Here is a 14,128-nt window from a genome sequence, read left to right on the forward strand (position 1 = left end):
TCACGTCACAGTTCACTAGAGTTCAACTCTATGCAGAAGCACTTTGTAAATTGACTTTGCCTCCTTATTGGGTTGAAGCCGAGTCCATCTGAAATGTCTTGCGACGAGTGTTTTCTACTTTCGGACTCTTTATTTCTTGCCTTTGACGATGACCCTGTCTTGTCTCGCAGATGAGGCCGGTCCTGGCCCCGTCAAGAGCAAGTACGATGCACTGGACTTTGACACTCTGCTGAAGGAAGCCCAGAAGTCCCTCCACCGCTGACAGCACAGCGCCCTTGACTGGCCAGCCTTAGTAAAGCGCAGCAACATCCCTGCGACTACACTGCTCTGCCCTCAGAAAGGCCTCTGGGTACCTCCATGCAAGGCAACCTCGCAAAATGTTTACATTTTTACCATTGGAATAAAGTAAGGACCTTGTTGTTTTTTTAAGTTTCTTTCACCGGAGGATACTGCTTAAAAACGAGGACGCCACCGGGAGTCCGGACGGGTGAAGAGACAATGGAGGGAATAAGACTTTTAACAGCACTGGTACAACAACCACAAACAGTAACGATACAGTTGTCTGCTGAACAACAACAACAAAGCTGCTTCCTGTCTGTGTTGGTGACATCATCGCCCTGCCTTGGAAGCGCGGGTGTGAGAGACCTCTGTAGCAAATCCTTGCTAACCCTGCATTGCGTTGGTCGTCGTGGTGTGTGTGTTTCTGCGTGTGCGTGTTCTTTGTTCAGTTTGTTTTGTAAAAAAAAAGGAAAGTTAAAAAAACTCCCGTTTTCCAACCAGGGGTGTGGTGAATCCGCCGCGTTCACCGTGAAGTCTAACACAAAAAAAAAAAAAATTTACCCTGCTTTGTTTTAGCGAAAAATTGTGGATGTTATAAATTTTAAAGATCTATTGTGTGTGTGTTATTGACAAAGAATATAACAAAAAACATTTAACGTAATCATTTGATGACTGATAAAAGTTTACAAATCTAAAGTGAAGAAGAAAAAAAATCACCTTTTTTTCTTTTTTGTAACTGTAGTGCTTCCTTGATTTGATCTATGCACTGTAAGGAGGGAACTGTCTCCGCTGGCCTCCACTTCCCCTGGGACTCGAATCTCTAGCTCTGTCATGCTCAATATGTTCCGGCGTCTGCTACTGGCTGCTGCAGGTTCCGTGTGATTGGCACTTCGGTTATTAAGACTTGGTTGTGGGGGATTTACCTTGTGAGCGTCTCCGGCCAATTGAAACCACAACTGTTCCTTGGAAAGTTCTTACCTTTAAACGTGATATGTTAAAATAGGCTGATTTGACATCATAACTATTATAAAGTTTGGTGATTTAAAAAAAAAAAGCTTATAAAAGATAATTCTCAGGCTATTGCAGAAACATTCGTAGGTTTTAGGCGAGTTTACGAGATTCAGGGTTAGGTTTGGAGTCAGTTGAGTTAATGGATAACATCAGTGAACACCAACGTATTTCCTTAAAACGTTGGTGTTTTCTTGTTTTGGTCCAGTGACGGTCACACATCCATCCTAGAAGTTAAATCGTTGTTGTCGCCATTCCTCGATTGCTTCGAAAATACAGTAAAGTGACCAGAAGCAAATTTGTCCAGGTCTCCAGAGAAAATTTGACAAAACAATAGTTTGTGCTTCAGCGGCCGACACCGGGTAAATCTCTTCCCCACCTCGACGGGTCTTGATGTGGTCCCACTGAACATATGTCCCCCCCCCCCAACGCCACAGCCAATGCAACAGTTACTGTTTACATTTGGACTGCAGCAAGCAGAACGACAATGGGGAAACAGGGATGGTAGCCATCTGCGCTTTCATACCACGCCCGATATGAATTCATCGCATCCGCACTTTGACCAGAACCAGTCCGGGTTTTTCCGTCGCATAGGGAAACCATCAGTCGTTGCAAGACCTGTAAATAGATGTTCTATTTGGATTGTCCAGGATTCCCCTGGTTTCTCTGCGACATTGGCACTTGTAACGACATTTCAAACAGCACAGACCAATTTGCTGCATTTAATCCAAATGGAATGTATTTAACAATCTGAATGTATTCATCGCGTTTTCCCCCATTTCTGCTTGCCCAAAGATTGTGGAGCTTTTTGGTGCTTTACAAAAAAGGGTTAGCCTCGCTCGCTCGTCCAGTCGGTCGACCGCATGCGACCTGATTCCAGCTGGTAGTGCAGTCTGGGTACAGCGCTTACTTTACAGTCCTCGTGCAGCCAGTAGCAGCCATCGTCCAAAAGCGAGATAAAGCCTCCGAGCCTGCCAATCCGGTGGCACCGAACCGCCACATCTGCAACACAGCCAGGGAACGAGTGAGGTGCGGGCTAGAAAGTAACAAAAAGAGCAATCGGACAATGCGATGTCTCGTCCGGGAGGTACTGTATCAGCTGAGCATCTCTACCTCACATCCATCCATCCCTGTCTTCGTATTTCTAGATGCTCTTCCTCCTCCTCCTCCTCCTCCTCTTTTTATAGGTCTGTCCCTCTCTGTTTTGTTTTACGTCCGGTGTGTTCTCTGTGTGAGGTTTTCCCCAGCGATGGGCGGTTATAGGTAGTGTGGGGGTTTGTGTTTTTGGTTCTTTTTATATATACTTTACGACTCCCTCTACCACTGAGTCCGTTGTAAGAGGAATAATCTCTTGTCTTTCTACTACTCTATCCTTCGCTTGCCTCATAACGGTTTTAAGCGTGTCCGTTTCTTGGAGTCTCAATAGTGTGTCCTTGTGAGTGTTGTCTTTGTCTCGTGTTTTGAGTCGGACACTGCTGACGCTTGCGGGTTGGTGAGGAAGGGTCGGGAGGGGGTTGAACGGCGGCTCGGTGGTCGGTCGTGCACCATCCATCCCGACTTCCCCCGTTCCTCCTCTCCTCGGCTGAGGATTTCAATAAGACTCAGCCCCGACTCTTCCTCCGTCTCTATCTCTAACTCTGTCGCTTTCTGACCCCGTGGGTTCAACTCCTCGCTTCGAGGTCGACTCCAAACCCTGGTGAACTCCTCCTTTTTAACAAATAACCGTTCTCTCCCCCCCCGTCCTCCTACCTTGTTCTTTCTCTATCTAATCAACTCCTCGGTAACACACACAAAAAATTGAATGTTTACATCACTCGATTCTCCTTTGACTTTATTAGGAACGCACACTAAGTACAAAGGCGCCTTATTCAGTGTTTTTAAAAGATATATATATATATATATATATATATGTAACAGCAAGTGAAGTGGCCTAGAAGGATGGACCCTCTCCAGGCTCACAGATGTCCCAAACTACAAAAAACAATTTAGTGCTATACATACTGATTAAGAAACAAGGTTCTGGAAAAAAAAAAAAGAGGAAAAGAAATATTTAATTCTAACAAAACTAATCGCAAACAACTGAATGAGTATTTGTGCTTAGTATGTATACTACTAAAAAGTGAGAGAATGTGCTGGTTTACATGTTAAAAAAAATATATTATGAATATATAATGTGTATATAGCACTATGCCTCATTGTAAACATGAAATATATTGTGTGTTTTTTTGTTTTAAAGGTGGCGGGTCACAGTTTATTGCTAATCAGTCGGGAGGCGGTCGGGTCGCTGAGTTTATGTTGCAGGGAGGAAATGAAGGGAAAAATAAATTGACATTGACTTCACCCAAAGTCCGACACTGTTGTAAAACGAAAGACAAAAAAATACGAGAATCCCTTTAGACTATCACACTAGAAGGTTCTGTTTCTTTGCTGTTATGAACTGACGGAATATTTTTTGATTAATTTTTTGTCTGTTTTGTTTTTTTGAAAAAAAAAAAAGAAGCAATTTGAGATGCAATACATAATAATCTTATCTTTAAGACAGCCTTTCTGAAACACTGAGGTAATAATGTACAGTGTGTGGTCGGCTGTTGAGCCACAACACGGGCAATCTTTTAGCTGCAGATTCAGTAGGTTACTGTGCTGGATGTTGACTGCTGTGAAACTAGAAAAATCATGAAAACAAATCGCAGGAAGAATGTGGTCGGTCGTCTCGTAAACACGTAACACGTATACAAAACAAGCCGTAATAATATACTCTTGCACAAATAATGTCCCAAGTAGTAAAACATTGCCACAATATTTTCTTCGTATTGAAAGGAAGCTGTTGTAACCATGTTATTACCACGTTTTGATGGTGCACAGGTTTGTTAGAATCTGAGTTGCATTGGACACTTGTATTACCGTTAATAATTATACATGTATAACTCTGGTAGAGGAATGTGGGAGGGAAGGAAAAAAAGAAAGCTGTCGCTGGTTTGACCCCGTTTTTAAAATGGGTTGATGCAGACGAGGTCGACACTGTAGAAATCCCAATGTCACTGCCGAACTTTGACCCCATCGCAAAACAGAGGAAGCATTTGGTTTAGACTCAGAATCGTATAACGGTCCAGTTCGCAGAGAGGGACACTAAAGTGAAACCAGACAATTTACTTTGAAACTGAAATGGTACTAAGTAGAGAGCTTACTCTCACCAAAGCTCTTTCAAGATCTGTGAATGATTCCCAATTATTGCAATGTAGAAGAAATTGAAAAAAGAAAAACCCTTCCACCAAGTTTCGTGGAAATGTGATCAGTAAATTTGCGTAATCCTGCTTCCAAATAAAAACCAACCAACCAAAAGGGACAGAAACACGACCTCCTTAGAGAAAGTTAAAGGGTTTGAACAAGAGGGGGAAATGGACATTCTGCTGTTCTGCGTTTTTCCCTGAAGACCAAAAACGTTACTTTGAAATACCGTTTACGAACCTTTTCACGTTACAAGAGTTTTATGTCGCAAAGCTAGTTTCCGTTGAACCTGTTGCGTCGTAGGAGAAACGTAAAGTGTCTCCATCTAATCCAAAAGTCAGACTTCCGTGTATGTGAGGAACCTTGAGCCATGAGCACGTTGTGGGATTTCTACAGTGGCCGCCCGCCGCTGTGCCTGTGACGAGTTGTTAGAGGTGAACAACATCACATCGACTCCATTTCTCATCATGGCGAGCCTTAAATATCAATCGGGGGGGAAACAAAGCTACAACTAGCTCTTACTATTTCTGTTTCAACTCCTTTCCAATCCAATGTGGTTTATTATTAAATAATTACTGACGTAATTAAAACTTTTTTCAATAGCCATATTATAAAAAGGTATATACATATATATGAATATATATATTTGTGTGTTTGTGTAGATATCTAGAAGATTATATACTTTCTTATAGAAAACTTTGATGTTGACCATTCTCCTCAGTGTTTTGAGAACACGTTGACACATTTCAACATAATGCCGCTGGGTCTCGGTCACAGGTCGACGGGCAACGAATCCAAATAGAAAAATAAAAACCTTATAAAAAAAAAAAAAACCTTCCAAAGGGAATTCCCCTCATCAGAATGCAATACCTTTCTTTCCACGATTCATTTGAGACAAATGGAAAAATGGCAAGAAAACCCATAAAACTTGACAGGCAAGTTGACCAAAAAAAAAAAAAATAGAGAACACTTCAAGGATAAAGCTCGTGGCGGCTCGCGGGAAACGGGTCGTTTTCCGCGGCCGTGTCAGATTCAGTTTTATACACGTCATGTTTCCGACTCCATGGCCCCACTTCCTTGTTTTTTTTACGTCACTTAACGTTTCTTTTGAGTTCAGGAAAACAATGTATCTGTCAAGCTACGCCATCGAATCGGCCCCAACCAGGACAGGAGCGCTTGCAATACCGGCTCGAGCCCGGCCTCGTGTTTGATCTGCAAGTGGTTGTGTCGCATTTCAGCATCAACAGTTCATTAAAGGTTAATCTGTGAAAACTTGACGGCAACAGTGATGTCAAATAGGCACTTATAGTAGGGACTGTCAAAATCTGCTAAATGTGAGTGGGTGTTTTTTTTTTTTGGGTGGAAGAAAATACTTTGACAAAAGGGCATACATTGTTTTTGTTATTACTATTGATTTCATTGTCTATTTACATCTAATGACTATCAAATTCACAAATGATTTTTTTTAACTTAGTTTTTGGTAAAAAACAAAAAGGTAAATACTGCTAGTGAGATTTTATATTTTTACATATGTTGGTTTTATTTTGCGTTTCTTCTTTTTTTATTTATACGCCACTTAGTTTGGATATCTTTAAATGGTGTTTTTGTTTCTTTTCTTTTCTTCATTTTGTGTGATTTCATGTGTCTTGAGAATGTGGAGACAAAGGCATTTCAGTATTTTTGAATTGTTAAAATCTAGTTTCATAGAAGCGGAAGTATCTGATGTTATAAATTATATTTTAATTCATGTAAATAGTTTAAAACAGAAGACTTTGGCTTCCTTTTAAACTGAATACATTTCTCTTCAGAGATTGTTTACATTATGAAACTGTAGAGATGTGCTCCTCATATACTGTAAAAAGTACATATATTCATTGATTTGCCTCCAAAAAATAAAATCCTAATGAACAGCACCTCGGAGCTCGTGTGATTTCTGACTTTACAAGAAAAAGATGAACGTTTGGTGTCTCAGAACATAAGAAATCTTACGTTACATGTTGGGGTTTGTTCCCTGCTGGTTTTTAACTATTAACCATAACTATAACTTCTCAGATTGCAAATGTTGTTTGGGTTCAGAGTATATATTCTTATGTCCCTTTAGGCCAGTGGCTGGTGGAATGTTTTCAGGTTGTCCATCCATCCGTACGTCCAGTATCTCAACAATGCCTTGAGGGAACAAATGTCAAAAGTCAAGGTCACAGTGGCCTCACAAAGCCTTGTGAACACGATATATCTTTAACATCTTGAGGGAATCCTCTCAAATTTGGCACATTGATTCATTTGGACACAAGAATTACCCAAATTCATTGTGGTAGCCAAAGGTCAAAAGTTGAAGTCACAGTGGCCTCACAAAGCAAATTTGTTACCTTGTGAACGTGATATCTCTGTAACGTCTAAAGGGAATCCTTTCACATTTGGAACAATCATTGGGATGCACGAATTAACCTACTTGATTTTTGCAGCCAAAGGTCAAAAGCCAAGGTCACGGTGGTTAGTTGTGTTTCTTGAACATTATATGTTAAGATCAGCTTGAGTGAATGTCTTCAAATTTGGGACAAACGTCCACTTGGACAAACTGATTAGATGTTGGTGGTCGAATGTTAAAGGTCAAGGTCACTGTGACAGCAAGTTCTCGGCCTGTTGAACATATCTCCAGTCTGTCTTCAGACCAGTTGTCACGTGCACTCAAAGAACTGATTAGATTCCAGTGTTCAAAGGTCAAAGACCAACAATACTGGTTTTCTTCTTTCTCAGCCACTTTTTTCTAGTGAAGACAAACCTTTCAAATAAGTTTCGTGTTTTTACTTTACTGAGTTTTTTCTGCATCATGACGCGTATGTGGGTCAAAATGAGCTGCGGTGGCTGTGAAGTGAAGAAGCAAAGACGAGTGAGTTAATATCAGGCTTTGAATGATCAGACGATACTTGTGAGAAGAAGCAGTTGGTTTTCTGTGAGATGTAGAATATCACTAAAAACTAATCTGTAAAGACATTTTCTCTGCACAGGTTCTTCATACTCAGACAGAAATCTGTTCAGTACATCAAATCTAACTTTTCAGTTTTATTCTCGTCTATAGTCTGAAGGTTCTAACATGTTTTTCTTCTTAAGTTTTCAACCTAAAACATGTGGAGAATTTTTTTTTAACAACTGTTGACAGAAATGTATGATTTATGAAAGAATATGAGATATCCAAAATCCCCTTTGTGAAAAGGTTTGACTCTAACATGTCAACAACACAAAACCTGGCTTTATCTAAAAATCCTGTTTATGGAAATATTTGTGCACCATTTAAACACAATTTCTGCTTCAATTATTGCTTCAGTGTAATTAACTTACAGACGTTTCATGGTGATATCTGTAGTTTAATGCATCACTTCCCTGTCTTGAAATACTCGTGGGTCATGAGTTATGAGAATATCTGTCGGTAAGAAAAGAAATCTCATATCTATAATTATTAAGACATCATTGAAACATCTTCATGAAGACGCCATTAACACATTGAAGAGCTGCTATGAATATGGCAGTAAAAACTGAATTCAGCTTGAAAATTAATGAATTGTAAAGGTTTGAGTTTGTTTCTCCTTCATGTTGTTGGTATTTTTGCTGCTGCAACAAATCATCCCACTCACTCAGAATAAACTGAATAAAAGTCTGTTTCAAGGACCAGTTCCTCATCTACCCCCACACACACACTTTGAGAGCTGTTATTTATGTGTTTGTATGAAGTGGGTGTCGGCCTGCTTACACAAGACGGAGCATATTGTACGACTGCTGCGATCAACTTATCAATGCTGTGGAGAGGGTTCAGCTTCACAAAGCAATATGCTCTGCTGCCGGTGCTCGCTCACACTCTCACACACACAGACACACACACACAGACACTAATGGGCGCTCCTCTCTCCAGTCTTCCCTGGTTAAACAGAACCCTATTAACAGGCCGCTGGCAATTTTCCGCCTGGCTAGACCGTGATCCACATGTCAGTGACTGCACTGATGATGTCCATGCATGGGACATCACTACACCAGCAGCTCTGATGGTCTCTTGTCTCCTGTCACAAACACACTGGCAACACAAAAAAAAGAAACAGAAGAACACGAGAGCGTTTACATTTCACGAGAGCTCCGAGACAACGAGGATGAATGAAAATCTAAAATCCTCTGAGCCGTGGCCCTGTGCACTCTGTTGGTTTTACACGTCCAAAGTTCAACTAAATTGTTCTCTGACCCCCACGATGCAGCAAGTTCGTTCATCCATTTAAAACTGCTCTGAACTCCCAGACTTCAGAAACTTTACCCTCTCGCTCTCTAATCAAGCACGGAGCGATATATCAACGAGGCTTCCAGGTTGGAGACTGAATGTGGGCCACTTTGTGCTGCTCCTCGTTCTGCACACAGCTTTGTTCAAACTCTCACACGCCTCGTCTGAAATATGCATATTGTTCAAACTATCAAACGTAAGTTATGACACATTCATAAGAAACTCAGCAGCATGAGCATCACACTGAAGTTATATCAGGTTGTTACCAAGTTTGTGTTTGTGTCCTCACTTTGCTGCTGGACAGGTAATGTAAAGTATGTGTATGTAGACTTAGGTAAATTAGAAATCACAATGATCCAGAAACCAGTAATAAACCAAAATAATTATCTGAAAGTAGCTAAAGCGTGTAGATCGTAGACTGTAAACAAAAAAACATAGATTCCACTCTCTCCCAGTCGAGGTGCAAATCCAAATAAAAATCTGGATCAAGTGAATTCAAACAAAACGTTAAAGTTTCGTGCTCTACTGAGTTTTGAATAGCTTCCATGTCATGTGACTCACTGTCTACAAACCAATGCTGACTTTTATTATTCCCTGTCACAGAGAAGACACTTTATTATCTCCTCCCTATCAGGGTGTGTTCTCATTGACGTATGTTTGCTTTGTTTGTCTGTTCGCGGGATTACTCAACAACTAGTGAGCAACGATCCAAAGTAGAATCTATTCAAGTGGAACGGTTCCGGATAATTGGGCCGATCTAGGGTTTTAACTTTCTCTATCATGACGAGATGGGACGTCAGCCTCGGTGGATTCACTCTCCCAGTGACCTTTTCTTCCTGTTAAGCACTTTGTACCTTAAATGGACCAGTGGCTCACATTAACACACCCAACAGTCTGTCAACCTGCAGTATGAAAATGAAATAAACACCTGTCCCATCCTGCAGCTCCTGACACGACTGTGGAGCTGAATCACTGTGACCTTCATGGAGGGACGACACAGTTCTGTTGTGGCTGCAGTGCTTTTTATCTGCGTGTCCCTAATAAGCTCCCAACCCACACTGTGAACTTCTAATTACACTCAGATGACGACCACATTTATTTATGCAATTAAACTCTGCTTTGGTTGATACAGTTAATTTCTGAAGAATTAGCCGTCGTCTTTGTATTCGGTGATTAATTTCACAGCCCACGGGCAGAGGAGAAAGGAGACAATTAGAAGTCACGCTGACGTTTCCTGTCCTACTGGCCTCTGCGTGGACGTTTCTGCCGGGCAGTCGTGACTGCAGCAAACAGAGCTCTGCACTGCAGCGTTATTACACACACACACACACACACTGTGTCACCCCCGTGAGGTTTCAGGACGTCACACTCTCAGACACTAATGGTTATTTCTCCTCAAACTTCTCCAACAGGGGAAACGCTTCATTACTTCAGACTCCGCATTTTATAATCAGCCCTGAACTTGGGATGTTTCTGTGAAGATCACTTGACGTGTGTGTTCACGTTGAACGTCGGCACGAAAACCCTCGGTTTGTTTTGTCCGCTGACAGTTCCAGTGAAGTTTATTCAAACAAGACGCCTGTGCGACGCTTCTCCGACTGGAAAACAGGAGGAAAGAAATAAAGCGTGGAGCCGCAGATGGCCGGTATAGATGCTGACATTATGTTCCGTCTGTTCGGCGCCGTAATTCAATTTTATATCACAACGGTCTCACTCCAGACTTTTAGTGGCCCTAATATGAAATACAACTTCAATAACATAAAAAAAGGCCCAGTACAGTTTATAATTGATCTTATGACAGCAGCCATGTGGGATATATTGGAGTTGGGAACCACTCAAGCTGCCAGCCAAAATCTATGATGTTCCAGAAATCCAGGCGATTGTCCGAGAGCCAAAAGATTGATCGTTCAAGCAATTAATCGGAGATCGAGACCCCCTCCCTCAAACTGCACGACAACCAGCAAGGCAGACGTTGTTTGTAGTTTGGTAAGATGAGAAAGAAAATCAGTTTTTAGCTTCGTCTGATGTCGATGTTTGCGAAAGGGAAAGTAATTTTCTCCGGCAGGTATCACAGACCGATGAGATGTGTGGAGACGTAAGAACCAGGAAACGTCTTTTTAATCTCAGACAGTGATTATTAACATTTACTCCACCAGTGAAAACATGGTGAAATGTGATTAGAAAAGAAACGATCATGTTAATAAGTCTGCACACTTTGCCAGATGCAATATATTTTTTCTCCTTGTATTTGGACGGGTGAACTTTGACATCGTTTCCAAACCAATTAACTAGGCTTTGAATTGCATAGTAATTAGATAATCTTAGAAATTATGTTTTAAATATCCGGGAAATCCAACTGAGCTCAGAGAGCCGTAACAGGTCAAAGGTCAAGTTGTGCAACGCGCTGATAATTGTTTCATTCGCTGGATTCTGACCCACACACACAAACTAATGACTCACTGAGATCTGTTGTTCAAACTAAGAGCTTGAATATATTAATTTCACCCTGTTTTTATATCTTCAAATAACTTATTAAAACCGAATTTACCCGAAAAATAAAACATACTTGATTCTTCATCAGTGTGATAAGAACTATTCAAAATGATAGAAACCATCTTAGAGAATATTTGACAAGTATTTATTATAGTTGTATTTGGTCCTTGTCCCATCTGCCAACCCGGAGGAGGTGGGGTTTATGACATGTACTGCAGCCTGCCACCAGGGGTCTGTCAAGATGCCTTGGTTTCACTTATGGGAGCCATATGGGAGTGTTGGTTTCTGCACAGATCCTCGAGTTCCTGTCGCAGCCTGTTCGTCGTCCTCCTGAGACGTTTGAATCCGGACGGACACAAACACCACTGAGATGATCTGCTTTGGTTTTCTGTCATGTTTCATCTCCTCGCGTGACCTTTATATCATTGGGTCTTTGACAAAGGTCGAAATTCATCACTGCAGCTATTTCACATTTTTCTCTTCATATTTTACAGTCGGAAGGAAAAAATTGTTTTGTCAAATTGTGGATCTGGAGCTTTTTAATGGACAAGAATTTATCTTTTTTATTTGCCATGTAGAAATATCACAGCTTCAGAAGTGTTTAGCTCGTCTTTCTAGTTTTTTTTCGAGGTATTGGTGTAAGTTGTCTCTTTGTAAGATATATGTGTTTATTTATACGTGTGTAACAAGTAACTTCGGCCACTAAAGCAGCGTGGGATCATGGGAGTTGTTGTCTTCATGAAAATCTGTGAAATTTGTGCAAAAATGGCAAATCTCGCATTGTTAAAGGAAGTGACAAAAACATTCCTGGATCCCCCCCCTGATCCAGATCTGCACCGAACATGAATTGGTTCTTTCCTGATCTGCACCGCATCCTTCCTCCAAGTTTCATAATAATCTGTCTGGTAGTTTTTGTGTAATTCTGCTAAATAACAAGACAGACAGACAAACCAACGCTGACATAAACAAAACTACCTTAGGTGGAGGTAATAAAATGATGCACAATACATTTAGAGCATTCTGGGTAAAGTCATGGGTATAAATATTTAATTCAGTGTGAACTCTTTAATGATGAAGTCCTCATATGTTATCTATATGATGTATGAACGTCTGACGGTGAGAAATGAGAGGAACCTAAAGACACAAACCGGAGGTCAAGTTTACCACGATGGTGTAAATCAGCCTGTGAGCTGCAGGTCTGACTCTTGCAGACTCATCAGCACCTGAGTCGATGTAAAGCCGTCGTGTGACTCCAGCCTCAGACGAACACTCGGCGTCTACGACAGCGCTCCAGTGATGCTGATGAGAATTTGCTGGGACAAGAAAAGCCTGAGCGAACCAGTCAAGTGACTTCCTCTGCTTGGAGACTGCAGCCGACCCTTTTGCACAGTCGTCCTATAAATATCCCACATCCCTCTCTCTCTCTCTCTCTCTCTCTGTGCTGTGGCTCGCAGGCTGGCAGCTCTGCAGTCACGACTGCCCCCGATCCCCTGCTGGAATGAGGCTGGAGCTGCCTCCCTGCTGCAGGCTCCCTGGGTGTACTGCAGCTGCTGCCCCCCGCCCTCTCTCTCTATCTGCAGTCACGGGTTGTCTCTGCGTCAGAGCTTCACACACTCTGCTGAGCATCACAACCGTATACGGCAATCCTTTAAGCTCCCATCATGCACTTACATCACGGGCGCTGACGTCACGGGGGCCTACGTCTCTCACACACACCGGTGACGTCACACTCAGATTATGTATCCATGCTATTCTTATTTCAGCGTTGGGAGGGAGGGAGGCGGGGGGGTTGTTGGCCTCCTGCTGCAGCTCCAGTGGTGATCGCTGTTCATTATCCTGCTCTGGCATCACGCTGGGTTTTGTAACAGTGTTATGTATCGTTCTGGGTGGGAGAGTTAACTCATGCGCACACGCACACAAGCACATTCAAATGCAAAGTGCAGCTATTTATACATCGTCAGCTGTGGTGGAAGTCGCTGTTTATGCAGCAGATCCTGCAGAAGACTCGCATATTTACATCGAACAGTGAAAACAGGAGGATGTTTTTCCTCCTGTTTAGAAAAGAGGATGAATGTTTCTCTGGTTTTAAAACGAAACCTTCACTTAGGTTTGTTTGATTTTATTTGCTCATGTTTTATCTTGTGCTGCAGATTGAGTCGTAGTTTCTCCGCGGGATGAGCTGCTCCCACTCAGATCTGGTTAATGGCAAAACACATATTATACATACATACAAATATTAAAACAAACAATGAAAACATTATTATACATGTACATGTTTTAGCCTTGAGCACTTTTGACCTGTGCTTTCTGGGATTTTGGGAGAAAGGTATTTATGAATGCAGAGTCTGACAAACTCTGTAAACATCTGTCACGTGGGAGAAGAAGATTGTAATTTATTTTTTTCCCCCTGGTTTTAAACCGATGTATATCAGTTGGGAAATTTCAGGGAAATGTATTTTTGACAGCACTTCGAGTTCTGCTCCTCTTCATCACTGTCAGTCACATTGTTGCAGAGTCATAAATCCTCATGGTGGAAAACTTTTCCCAGATTCTCTCGAAAGTTGAATTCAAGCACGATGAGAGATGAGCAAACATAAGAGAAGTGACTGCAAAGGTGCATTCAAACACTTCAATAACATAGTGAAAGACTATATATCATGTTTATGATTTAACAGCAGACAATCTAACATACAACACAAACTACACACACACACACACACAGCTCAGTAAAAACATGGACGCCAGCGTTACAGTATAAAATAGCGTTTCTTTACTCAACTCTGCAAATTACTTGTAAACAAATACAGATTACAGATTACTAACTAGAAAGAAAGTAAGGACATAAGTTTATCTCTGATCTGCATT

The 14,128-nt window shown here is 41.5% G+C and overlaps 1 protein-coding gene across 1 annotated transcript in view; it reads left to right on the forward strand.

Moving 5' to 3' along the window:
* The window catches only part of ppargc1b (peroxisome proliferator-activated receptor gamma, coactivator 1 beta), an 85,943-nt gene extending 79,518 nt beyond the window's left edge, over nucleotides 1–6,425 (forward strand). The window contains exon 12 of the mRNA XM_035161136.2: nucleotides 171–6,425. Coding sequence (XP_035017027.2) covers nucleotides 171–262 — 92 coding nt within the window. The 3' untranslated portion in view covers nucleotides 263–6,425. The remainder of the gene's footprint in view (nucleotides 1–170) is intronic.
* The last annotated feature ends 7,703 nt before the right edge of the window (nucleotides 6,426–14,128 follow it).

This window comes from Hippoglossus stenolepis, chromosome 7, assembly GCF_022539355.2.
Source record: "Hippoglossus stenolepis isolate QCI-W04-F060 chromosome 7, HSTE1.2, whole genome shotgun sequence".
Taxonomy (NCBI): Eukaryota; Metazoa; Chordata; class Actinopteri; order Pleuronectiformes; family Pleuronectidae; genus Hippoglossus; species Hippoglossus stenolepis.